This window comes from Palaemon carinicauda, chromosome 2 (assembly GCF_036898095.1).
Source record: "Palaemon carinicauda isolate YSFRI2023 chromosome 2, ASM3689809v2, whole genome shotgun sequence".
Lineage (NCBI taxonomy): Eukaryota > Metazoa > Arthropoda > Malacostraca > Decapoda > Palaemonidae > Palaemon > Palaemon carinicauda.
The window spans coordinates 132,142,731-132,156,251 of NC_090726.1; the positions used below are offsets into that span (position 1 = coordinate 132,142,731).

The following is a 13,521-nucleotide window of genomic DNA, read 5'->3' on the forward strand; positions in this document are numbered from 1 at the left end:
TATAAAGATCAGTAGATAATGATATAGAAACTCACTACTTTATCTTATTTTGACTATATATATATATATATATATATATATATATATATATATATATATATATATATATATATATATATATACATATATATATATATATATATATATATATATATATGTATATATATTATACATATATTATATATATATATATTATATATATATATATATATATATATATATATATATATATATATATATATATATATATATATAGGATAAGGATAAGGATAGGGAAGTGGGGAATATGGGGAGTGGAAGAGTACCCCTGGATACAATCCAGTTTATAGCCGGAAGGCAGGTACTCGATACTATGTAACAAAACATATTTATTGTTATTACCACAATATCAGTACTACTACATAATTCTAGCACTGTGTACAGCAACTGCAAAACCTATTAATACACAGGATGCGATATCTTTGTTTGATTTTGCAATATGCATCATACAACCTGACATAATCCTCGTTAGATCTATAAGGTAGATCTCTCTGAACTGGAGATTTCCTACGTTTAGGGAGGCTACGGTGAGAAAAAGGGTTGGAATTTCATTATACCAGAGTTTTTTCTTTCTAATCAACCCGTATATATTTAGACTGGTCCTTTTCAAAGTTCTCCTGCGAAGTTAAGAATTATAACTGGAAACTAATACCAAAAAAAAAAAAAAAAAAAAAAAGTTTATACCCGACCCCCAGTGGGTTAGGAAGACACTTAAGACGATTGACAAAGAAACAATACAGATACAGCTATGTCCTCACAATATCGTAGTAGGTCTAATTATGCTTCCAATAGCATTTGGGATGGGGAAATTTATATAGTATAAAAGCTAGGCTACAATCCCATGATAAATAACAGCAATAAATGGAGTATGCAGATGCAGAAAACACCAGCAAAACACGAGATTCATATTCAATAAACGAAAATATCATATATGAATGAGCATACATTACATATCACGCTCACCGTAAACAAAAGGTGTGAAATATTTGACAATTCTATCAAACGCAAATTAATTTTCCACCTGCTGAGTTTCTCTTATTTCTAAATTTCATTCTTTCCTCGGTTCTTGAGCTTGATAGGTAACTGCAGCTCTATTAAAACCTATAATAATCATCATATAATAACACAGTCTTATAAACTATAATTGATTATCTCTTACTCAAATATAGTCTTATTATACTCTATTAAGTAGAGAGAGAGAAAGAGGCATTGTATAATGATTTAAATTCATATAAACTTTAAATACAAATCCCTACATCTCATTCATTTAATATACTCTTATTAAGATCATATCATTCTTTCGTCAGTATGTGAAAGAAGGACTCAGACGGACAGAGAACATCGGGCTGAACCGTCAGTACTAAGGCCTTGCCTGCTGGTGTCATAATGGCCCTACGTTATTTAGCTGATGCTACTCTTGTTTTATATAATAGTTTCAATTGTCACAGAGATATCTCTCTCAAGAAAAGAGCTAAAGGGTTTGTATTTACTGCCGGGACAACTGTAAATTGCCGTATATGCTGTAATCGTTTTTTTAGCGAGTAAAAAAAAAAAAATAATAATAAGCACCGCGCACATATGAGTTCATCTCTTATTTGTGTTTTTATTTTATCTTGCCAGTTATCTTCTTATTCTTTACTATCTTTCTGTTTGTGTTTATCTTTACTTGTCAATCTAATTTCTTGCAAAAAATAATAATAATAATAATAATAATAATAATAATAATAATAATACAAGTTAGATTTCCATGACGAGTTAAAGAGTCAAGTCCCTTCCCACCCCATCCCACCGCCAGGATACTGCAAATATTAAATCAAGTTTGGTAACCTCAGGTATATTACCGAAGGTATTACATACTTTATACAATATGTTATATATTCATCATAGAATTACTATTTTCTCATATATTTCTAGTCTTGTTTACCTTTTCATAATGTCATATATAGAGAACAATCCTGAATAATTGGCCTCCCCAGTATTTCTGGGTATAGATTTTCTTGCTTACTTTGCGTTTGTCTTGTTCATGACAAAGATAACTATGTCAAAAGTTGTATTAGGCCGGGGGCAGTAGACTACTTGGAACTTGTAACAACACTTAAATCCCACCCTTCCTTTCAGAAATCCAAATATATGTTTTTTCTTAGATTCAAAGATGGTGAAAACTATAGACCGTAGAAAGACGTAAACACGAAAAATTAAAAAAGAAAGATAATTCATATTCTCTGAATACCATTAAAAGGATTTCAAAATAGATTCTATATTCAAGCAATGCTTAAATTATTTTAAGATAATTACCATTTATGATGAAATTCCCTCTCCATATTCCTTCCGTAGATTTACCAATCATTGCTGTTAGAATCTGTGTAGTTGCGTTGTCTGGTATAATCATATCAAAAGTGATGGGAACTGTACCGCCTTCGGTCTCCAAAGACACATTCTTTACACCTGATGTCGAGGTACCATCAGAACCAATAAACGACAACTTGAACGTGTAATATCCTTTCGGTAAAGTACAGTCTTCTATCGTAACCTGCGTTGCATAAATCTTAGCATCCTTTGTTTCGCTATCCTCCGACACTGTATTTACTCTTCTTATCTCAGTCACCGACAGAGGTACAATTGAAACATCATCTGCAAAGAAAAAAAAAAAAAAGGATTTGATTAGGATGCGGTAAATACATGTCTACATTAATTTTAATATCTAAAGCATTTAATGAGACGCATCTTTCAAAGCGATCCTGTATAATATGTTGTAGAGTAGATATTAAAAACACTTGCAGCAAATATTAATTTTCATTCATCACTATGTTTGTAGTAATTACTATCCCAACTTCTTTAATTTCGCGCGATTCTCTAAAACCTTTTCTAAACCCATTTGTCTTTGTTTGCCACTATCAATGTATTCTGCAAACATTCACTTCACCACACGCCAAGTGCTTGCTAATTTTGTTGGCGCATCACGTCAATGTTCTTTCTCCCTAAAAACAAACACTCACATACAGTAACAAAGTTTTAATCAAAGCTTCGATTTCTTTTAGGTTAATCCTCCTCATACAAAATTTACAGTATTAACAAACCTTCTATGTTTTGTGCCGGCAGAAGATTCGGCAGTGTAGTTAAGAGGAACAAGAAGATGAATCCCTTAGCCATTTTGTCATACGTGTACGTGACCCGCCAGAGGAAGGATAACCTGCAAAAGGTAAGTAAATTAAAAGGTTATTCAGAGGGCAGAGAAGGGATACAGTTTTTCTTCTGATGCCATCCAAATTCATAAATACTCATTGTAGCACATTTTTAAAACACGTTGATTCCATAAAAAATAGAGTACCAGAGTGACTAGGTACATCACACTACGAAATCAATTTTCTCGAAAGAATAAGTATCACATTTCAGTTTCCCATAAAATGATCAAAGCAAAAAGCTGAAATCTTGACAAAATATAAGTTTAATATAGATTAAGATGAACTGATAAATATGCATAACCTAAATACTTTATTTGCGAATATAACGAACAATGCATGTAAACTATTACAGTAATTTACATATGATTATAAATCTGAAAGAAAAATCTGATGAAGATAAATTTTCTGATAAAACCCATTATATAACTATTATGCATATATATATATATATATATATATATATATATATATATATATATATATATATATATATATATATATATATATATATATCGTCTCCTCCTATGCCTATTGACGCAAAGGGCCTCGGTTAGATTTCGCCAGTCGTCTCTATCTTGAGCTTTTAATTCAATACTTCTCCATTCATCATCTACTTCGCGCTTCATAGTCCTCAGCCTTGTAAACCTGGGTCTTCCAACTCTTCTAGCGCCCTGTGGAGCCCAGCTGAACGTTTGGTGAACTAATCTCTCTTATGGAGTGCGAAGAGCATGCCGAAACCATCTCCATCTACCCCTCATCATGATCTCATCCACATATGGCACTCGAGTAATCTCTCTTATAGTTTCAATTCTAATTCTGTCCTGCCACTCAACTCCCAATATCCTTCTGATGGCATTGTTCTCAGATCTCCTAAATCTATTGGAGATTGTTCCATTTTCATACCATGACTCATGGCCATAGAGTAACACCAATCTCACTAAACTGATATATAGTTTGGTTTTTATATGTAATTTCAGGCAATTTTATTTCCAAATTTTACTTAATCTAGCCATTTCTTGATTTGCTTTTTTCAATGTCACTAAACTCTAATTCTAAAGACCCTGTATCGGAGATCACAGTTCCTAAACACTTCAATGATTCTGCCTCATTAATCCTTTCTCCTTCCAAAGATATTTCCCCTTCCATTGCATACTCCATTCTCATCATTTCTGTCTTTCTTCTATTTATTTATCTTCAGCCCAACATCATGTGATATTTCATATATTCAGGTAAGCTAGCATTGCAAATCATGTGGTTTTCATCTAACAAGGACAGCATCACATGTGTAATGTATGTAAAATTACATGTTTAAATCCATGACCTCAAAGGTCAATGTAGAAATTAGGAGCGAGTGTGAGAATGCCAATTCAGTCATAAGCAGGATGCGAAAGTCAAGACACTGCTAATCATTTGCAATGTAACATTTTTCATGAAGAGTAAACACAAAACAAGCCGTGAGAAAGAATTGTCTCTCACCGGTTCTAAGTACCTTCCGGTATTAATGTTGTGTTTACATATATATCATTAAATGCTGAGATAACTAATTAGACGTTATCATCAATATGGATATTTTAGTCACTTTCTGGTCAAGCTGTCATACGGAATGGTCATCCGACCAAACCATCTATACTCCTGTGATGGAGATGTTAATAACTGTTTTTAAAGGAATAAACTGTTTTAAAGTTAACTTACTTAGACTTATTCAGAAGAAGTAACCTACCAAGTCTAAACATTGAAGAGACATTTGATTGGAAAACTAATGTGTGTTTATAACAGTACTACACTCACAATTGGTGGCAGCGCTCAACCTAAGTCAACTTTAGTATCAAGAGTAATGAATCTGCAATTTTGACAAAGTATCTACGTACACCGAAGAAATGAACACATTGAATACCAACAAATAAATGTTATACAAACTGAGGAACTGGGTCTTCAATCAACATCTTAAGAAAACGAAGGACTGACATTCAACGTTTATTAAACATTCGAGAATCATATCCAGGAAACACTACGTTCAACAGTACAACGGGAAATCAGACAGAAAACATTCACCCAAACATCAAAACTCTCGCAAACCAGTGAGAGAGAGAGGAAATGACAACATCACCCTTCGCCCATATAAACCCAAGCTAAGTACATTTCTTTACTCATTTCAGTTTTCGACAGTGAAGTGTAGTTATCATGAGTCAATCGTCCATTATTGCTGGGGTGAGTTGTTTGTTAATCTTCATTTTTTCTTTCATTAAAGGAAACTGTATTCAACTTCGAATTCTCGTCTAGAATTTTTTTTTCTCTCTGTGCTAATTCCGTTTTCTTTCAGAAGTTCTCGGGAAATATCTATATTTGTATCATTGTATTGGGGGATTATGTTATGATCTTTATTTGAATAGTGTTTATGCGTTTACGCAGTGGACGTCTGTATTCATATTGAGACTTTGATAGGATTGCAAGGAATCGAAGAGATAAAAAACAAGTTAAAGTCAACATGAAACCTCCTATAACCCCACCCCCAGCCCGAGTAACCCCATCCCAGCTCCCATTGTTACGTTAGTTAATGCATGATCGGCTATCCTTCCTTTTCAAGGTCGAGTCAATGGCTTCTTACCTCAGAATGTTGAGTCGTGGATTTCTTCCGTCGACGCCCATTTAAATGCTAAACTAATTATAGACCCATTTGTACAATTACAAGAAGCTAAAAGTTTTATAGACTTTTCTAAAGGAGATGCGAGTGCGTATTTGAGGGGAGTTTCGTTTCATGAGGCAGTTACATGGGACGATTTTAAAGTTAGGCTACGTGCGGTCTATGGCGGTGAGGAAGCCTTGGATGTAGTTTTAACATTAAGAAATACACTTAATCAAGCGACTATGACTCGGCTTAATGTTATAGCGAGAGCAGCTCTCATTGCTGATAGGCTAAACGAGTATCAAGATATTTTAGGTAATTCCACTTGGGTTACTAGAGATAACATCTCCGTGAAAGATTTCTTACGATTAATGTATTTAACTTGTATGACACTCATGTTGCATGAAGCTTTAGTGCGGTGTTTTGATAAAAAGTTAACGCCAGCAAGTACAGAATTGGACTTATATAAACAGATAAAGAAACACATGTCTAAGTGTACTGATCTTGATCCCTTGTTTACACAAATTTTTGCAAAAAATGAAACAAAGCCACAACAAGTAAACATAGTTAATAATAGTTAAGTTGCGGGAATGACGTGTTATAATTGCAAACGTCAAGGTCACTTGATTGCAGACTGCAGAACGAGATTCTGTTCGTTACATAATAGTTCAACTCATTCATATAGTCAGTGCTACTCACGTAAGACACAACAGAATCCTAGAAATACACAGTCAAATCCACAGTCAAATCCACAGTCAATTCCACAGTCAGTTCCATATGGAAATAAAAAGAAAAATCCTCAGTTCACTAAGAAGAAACAGCCAAATGTCAATGTAGTTCATAATAAAAAACAAACAAAAAATTCTTCAAATAACTCTGATCCTGGGCCGTCTAGCCAGAACTCGCAAGGTCAGACTAATTTTCAGAATGTGCAGAGCAAAGCAAATACCACATAATTAACTCCAGTGGGGAAGAGAGCGATGTTGGGTCATTTAAATCAACATCAGTAGTGTTAAATAATCCATTTAATGTTTTATCAGATCTTTGTGAGGCAATAGATTTTCCTACGAAACACACAACCGAATCAAATAAATTAGTGCATGCTCCCGTATATTTGCGACAAATTCACACAATAATAAGTCAAAATGAGTTACGACCAACATTATATGCTGTATATTTAGAACACCAATCCTTTACATTATTTTTTTACTCTGGTAGTCCACGTAATATCATGGATTTGAGGACACATCATTTGTTGTTTTCGAACTTCCCTATAGAGAAGTCCGGAGTAAGGCTCTCGGGTATAGGAAATAATTAATTAAATGTAATAGGAGTAACTCATGTTCAGTACAAGGTCGGTAAGCGCACGTTTGCCGATACCTTTGTTGTTGTACAAAACATTGATATGTATCCAGTTGTAATTATAGGATACCCGTCTATGGGTAATCAAAAAATTATCTTAGCCCCTGCCAAGCACGGCGTGTATATCAAAGGAAAATTCTGTCTTCTAATACCTTAAAATCAGTTTTGGATAAAAAGGAGACGACAAATAAAACAGTGACATATGTTGAAGAACCAATAACTTGTCTCACTAATAAAGAAATAATATACGCGACCCAACAGAATTCTCGTTCACCCGTAATATCATCTTGAACGCAATCTATCGAGCCGAACGTACCTTCGAATTTAATAGTGCAAATAAAGAAAACGTTACCGGGATCTGAAATATCAATCCTTTCCGACACTTTGAAAACTAACGGATTGTCCGTCACACAAGCTATTTATACAGTAGGCTCACATCAACAATGTAATATTGAAGTCTGTAATCATTTAAATACCACTTTAAAAATTCACAAAAATCAACATATATTGGATGTAGAAGTTTATAAACATCGTATTCTTACCGTCGCTGAAATCAATCACGCTCAATCAGTTGGGGATGAATCCCTTTTGCAATCTATTAAAAATAAAATCAATAAAGACATTCAAGAAGAAGATATTCTACAGAAATTTTTTGGACTTTTAACTAAATATCATGATGTTTTTTTCCACTACGGATGGATCCTTAGGTAAAACGGATGTCATAGAACATCAAATAAGGTTAAAGGACAAGCAGAAAATTATCTATGTACCCTCATACAGACTCCCTATGAAATTCCAGAATGAGATAAATGATGAAGTAGGTAAAATGCTAGAAGAAGGAGTCATTAGGAAATCGAACAGCCCTTATAATTTTCCATTAATAATTGTACCGAAAAAAGATCGAACATGGCGTATCTGCGTAGATTTCCGTCGCTTGAATGAGGAAACGATCCCTGATCGATTCCCAGTGCCATGTACTGACGATATTCTATCTTTGTTAGGTCAGAATAAATATTTTACCAGTTTGGACTTAAAGGCTTTCACCGGATATCATTAGAAGAAAATAGTATCCCATACACAGCCTTCAGCACAGCCAGGGGACATTATGAATTTTTACGTATGCCCTTTGGTTTATGTTGTGCTCCCATAAAATTTACAAGAATGATTAACATAGTGTTTGGAGACCTGCTAGGGGATATATTGCATGCCTATATGGACGACCTTGTAATCTTTTCCAATACCTTAGAAGAACCTCTACGTAAACTAGAACTAGTACTACAGAGACTATGACAACATAACTTAAGGGTAAAGATTAGTAAGTGTGAATTTTTCAAAACAGAATTGGTCTATTTGGGTTTTACGGTGTCTAACCAAGGTCTTAAAGTAGTCCACGATAAGGTGTCAGCTATCCGTAACTTTCCGATACCTACTAATGTCAAGGGAATACAGCAATTTCTGGGGTGTAGTAAATATTACAAGCGTTTTATACGCAATTATTCAAAAATAGCCGCTCCCCTAACTGATCTAACGAAGAAGAGCGTAGATTTCATATGGTCTGAGCAGCATCAACAGGCGTTTAATACCTTAAAAGATGAACTGTGTAGTTCTCTTTTCTTAAAATTTCCTGACTTCGGTAAGAAATTCTTCATTGCAACAGAGGCCTCAGACTTAGGAGTAGGAGGGGTATTGCTTCAGCAATATGAAAAACAATTTCTCCCGTTAGCTTTTTATTCTTGAAAACTGAGAACTTCCGAAAGTAAGTATGCAGTAATAGACAAGGAAGGACTAGCTATTGTTAATTCACTAGTGCATTTTAAGTTCATAATATACGGTTATCCCGTCAAGGTTCTTACTGATCATAAACCCTTAACCGACTTCTTTAAAGGCTTTAGTCACAGCCCCAAACGAACTCGGTGGCATTTGATCATCCAAGATTTTGGCGCGAGAATCAGGTATTTACTAGGGAAAGCAAATATCATTGCTGATGCATTATCACGCAACCCCGTGTCATCTTGTACGGAGCCATTAGCTGAATTAATAGATATATCAACATCCATGCCTATTGTTAAAACTGTATCTGAACAAGAAGATCTGGGCTGGAGCACTGAATTATTACAGACTGAGCAAAGAAAAGATCAGAAATTAGAAAAAATTATAAATGCTTTGGAAGGAAATCGTAAGGAAAGAGAATATATAAAGTACAGTGAACCCTCGCTACTTCGCGGTTCGACCATCGCGGATTCACCACTTCGCGGGTTTTTTCCATAACCCATATATATATACATATCGCGGATTTTCCGGAAATTTCGAAAATACCGCGAAATCTGAAGACCCCCAAATACGATATTTCGTTACCTGTAATTCCATTAATACTGTAATTAGTAATATCTGCTCTTACTGATTGTTCATTGCATTACATATGATATATAATTCAGCACAGAAAGAAATAAAACACGAAAAGAGAATGTGATCATACGATAATACAGTACTGTATACAGTACGTAGTAAAATTAAATCGAACATGAACCGCAAATCAGATGCAGTCATACCATATTAGAATGGTGTAAGGCTGCTGATGGCTACTACTGTACTACAAATGTAATGGATGTGCATCTTTTCCATGATTCTTTTGTATGTATACGTACGTAGTACTGCATCCAATAATATTCTTTGTTGCAAAAATCACATTTCGAATAAGCGTACGAGAGAGAGAGAGAGAGAGAGAGAGAGAGAGAGAGAGAGAGAGAGAGAGAGAGAGAGAGAGAGAGAGATAGAGAGAGAGAGAGAGAGAGAGACAGACACACATCCTACAAAAGAATAAAATAACATACGTAAAGCTATTATTATTATTGTTATTATTATTATTATTGTTGTTGTTGTTAATAAAATTATTATTGTTATTATTATTATCATTATTATTATTATTATTACTGTACAGTATTATTATCATTATTTATTATTATTATTATTAATACTGTACGTACGGCATACGCGGGGTATCTTGTTGGTAACCTACGCATCATAGACTGTAAGACGGGTTGTGATTGGTTCAAGCGCTGATAGATGACGAATCAGAACTCAAGTTTTGTTATCTAGCCTGTGATTGGTGTTTTGCCCTCGTCTCCAACCCGCAGCATCTGGGTTCTCGCGGGGCCCGGGGCGTCCACTTTCTCTTACGGCGTATCGCTGAGTAGACGTTCTTAAGTTTGTGAAGTTTTATCTGTGCTGTGTGCGACTGTTTTAAGTTGAACTTTTTGTTAAATCCTACTGTACAATGGCTCCCAAGCATTCTGCTTCTACTAAGGCTGGTAGTGAGCCTAAACGCCACCGAAGGATGATGACGATTGCTGAGAAGGTTACGCTTCTCGATATGTTAAAAGACGGTAGAAGTTACGCGGCCGCAGCCCGCCATTTTGGAATCAACGAATCCACCGTTCGCTATATCAAGAAGGACGAGGCGAACATTAGAAAGACGGCTGCAATCACCTTTAGCAGATCAGCGAAGCGAGTCGTTACAACGCGTAATAAAACGATCGTACGCATGGAAGGTGCTTTAGCTGTGTGGATTGCCGACTGCCGGAAGAAGAACATAGCCTTGAATACGAACACCATCCGAACAAAGGCTTTGAGCTTGTATGAGAATTTTGCTGCAAAGGAACCTCAGGACGACGACGGCAACCATGCTGAAGAAGATGATGATGCAGATGATCCTCAACCAGGGACACCCCCTGATTCCCAGCCTCAGAAACAACGTTTTTCCGCAAGCAAAGGATGGTTCGCGAAGTTTCAGAAACGCTTCGCCCTGAAAAGCGTTTCCCTGCATTGCGAGGCTGCTTCGGCTGACACTGCCGCTGCTGAAATTTACGTGAACCAGACGTTCAAGAATATTATCGCCGAAGGTGGATACAAGCCGGAACAAGTCTTTAATATGGATGAGACCGGCTTGTTTTGGAAGAGAATGCCGTCGCGAACTTTCCTGTTCAAAGAGGAAGCCAAAGCCTCTGGCTTTAAAGCATTCCAGGATTGCGTTACCCTCGTGATGTGTGGCAATGCTGCTGGATTTTTGCTAAAGCCGGGGCTTATTTATAAGTCGAAAAATCCTCGCGCTTTGAAAAATAAAAACAAGAATCTCCTTCCCGTGTACTGGATGCATAATCCAAAAGCATGGATTACGAAGATGCTGACCTCCAACTGGTTCCACCAGTGTTTCATCCCGCAAGTCAGTGAATATCTCGTAGAGAAGGGCTTGCCATTCAAGATCCTTCTCCTTATGGATAACGCTGGTGGACACGCAACTGACCTGTCGCGTGAGGGCGTTCAGGTTGAGTTCCTGCCACCCAACACCACGTCATTAATTCAACCGATGGACCAAGGGGTTATCAGGGCGTTCAAGGCCCTCTACACGAAGAATACCTTGGCGGACCTCGTTGCGTGTGTGGATGCTGCCCAAGAGGATGAGGATGAAGATTTTAACTTGAAGGCGTACTGGCGGCAGTACACCATAGCCACATGCCTGAAGAATATTCAGAAGGCACTTCAAGAGATGAAACCTGCAACTGTGAATGCGAGCTGGAAGAAGTTGTGGCCCGAGATTGTTTACGACGACGAGGGATTTACACCTGCTGAAATCCAACACTCTGCAGTACGCAAATCTGTGCAGTTGGCTGCCATAATTGGAGGTGACGGGTTTGGCGACATGACGACTGAAGACGTCGACGAGTTGTTGGACTGCCATTCCCAGCCGCTAACTGACGCAGACCTCGAAGACCTGACGAAATCGGCCAGTGAAGAAGACAGTGAAACGCAGGAAGAGACCCAAGAAAATGTCGAAGAAACGGGCTTAACACTAGAACGGCTTGCCAAGGTCTGCAACCATATAAAGGAGGTGAAAGAAATGTTGCAAGAGTGGGACGAGGATATGGTTCGGTCGATGCAATTCTGCAACAAGGTTGATGACATAATGACTCCCTACAAGATGCTCTTAGATCGAAAAAAGAAGCAGCGGCAACAACTTCCGATCACAATGTTCTTCCAGCCTCGCAAAAAAGAGCCAGTTCCTCCTGCTAGTACGCCTTCGGAAGAAATTGAAGAAGTTTCCCAGGAAGAAGTTGAAGAGGTGTCCCAGGAAAAGACACCTCCGTCTGAAGAGACGTAAAATACTACCTGGCTGCACAGTAGAACACATCATCAGCTTCATCATCATCATTTCTACTGTGCAGCAAATTCATCGCCATCATCATTCAAGTTTTTCTTGAACTTCTTTCGTGGTGAGTACAGTCACAATCTTTATTTTTTACTTTAATATTCTAACATTCTAATATTTGTGCCTGTTTTATAGTTTAGTACTGTATGCATTAAGTTAAAGGGAAGGTTTTAAAAGTCTACATGTTGTAACCTATCATATTTTTTTTGTTTAAAATTTACATTTACGTACGTAAAACAATCTCTCTCTCTCTCTCTCTCTCTCTCTCTCTCTCTCTCTCTCTCTCTCTCTCTCTCTCTCTCTCTCTCTCTCGTAAATTGTTTTCCTGCTTTGCTATGTACAGTATGTACTGTATAATTTTATATAGATATAGTAAATTATATTTGTACTAATAACATATTTTGTAAATGCTTTTACTGTAAATATCATTACTGTATTTATCACTTTCATCATGCGCGTTAAATGCCTTCTTTGTTCTGAGTGTGGTTGTTTACTGAGCGTACAGTACTTTATGACGCCGTCGTTTCAGGCGGCGTCATAAAGAAAAACATTTAATTTGGAAGTCCTAGGAAAAATTAAGTAAAACATTGGTAATAAAAAAATCAACATACTGTATAAGCAATATAATCGATGCAAAAACTAACCTATACATATATGTGTACACTAAATGAGTTTGTTTCTTCATTATGATCAGAGATGAACGTAAACAAAACATTGGTTGCCATTTTTTATCGTGCTTTTTAGGTGTTTAGGAAACGCATGATATAAAATCGCCTTTAATATTTGTGCCTGTTTTAGTTTAGGGTGCTGTAGTACATGCATTAAGTGGTCTGTACATTAAAGGGTAGTTTGTTAACAGTACTACGTACAAGGGAAGGTTTTAAAAGTCTGAATATACATGTTAAATAAATAGGTAAATATGATGTCACTACTTCGCGGATTTTCACCTATCGCGGCCGGGTCTGGAACCTATCTACCGCTATAAACGAGGGTTCCCTGTATACGCAGCAGAATTATATAATCAAAGACAATATTCTGTGTAGATCCGTGACAAGGAAAACCCGCAATACACCACGTGACCAACGACCAGGTAGTGGTACCAATCTCACTTA

The 13,521-nt window shown here is 36.5% G+C and overlaps 1 protein-coding gene across 1 annotated transcript in view; it reads right to left on the reverse strand.

Moving 5' to 3' along the window:
* Nucleotides 1-13,521, reverse strand: part of LOC137627122 (uncharacterized) — a 285,574-nt gene that overhangs the window by 215,531 nt on the left and 56,522 nt on the right. The window contains exons 2-3 of the mRNA XM_068358167.1: nucleotides 3,117-3,229; nucleotides 2,335-2,670 (exon numbers count right to left, since the gene is read on the reverse strand). Coding sequence (XP_068214268.1) covers nucleotides 2,335-2,670; nucleotides 3,117-3,189 — 409 coding nt within the window. The 5' untranslated portion in view covers nucleotides 3,190-3,229. The remainder of the gene's footprint in view (nucleotides 1-2,334; nucleotides 2,671-3,116; nucleotides 3,230-13,521) is intronic.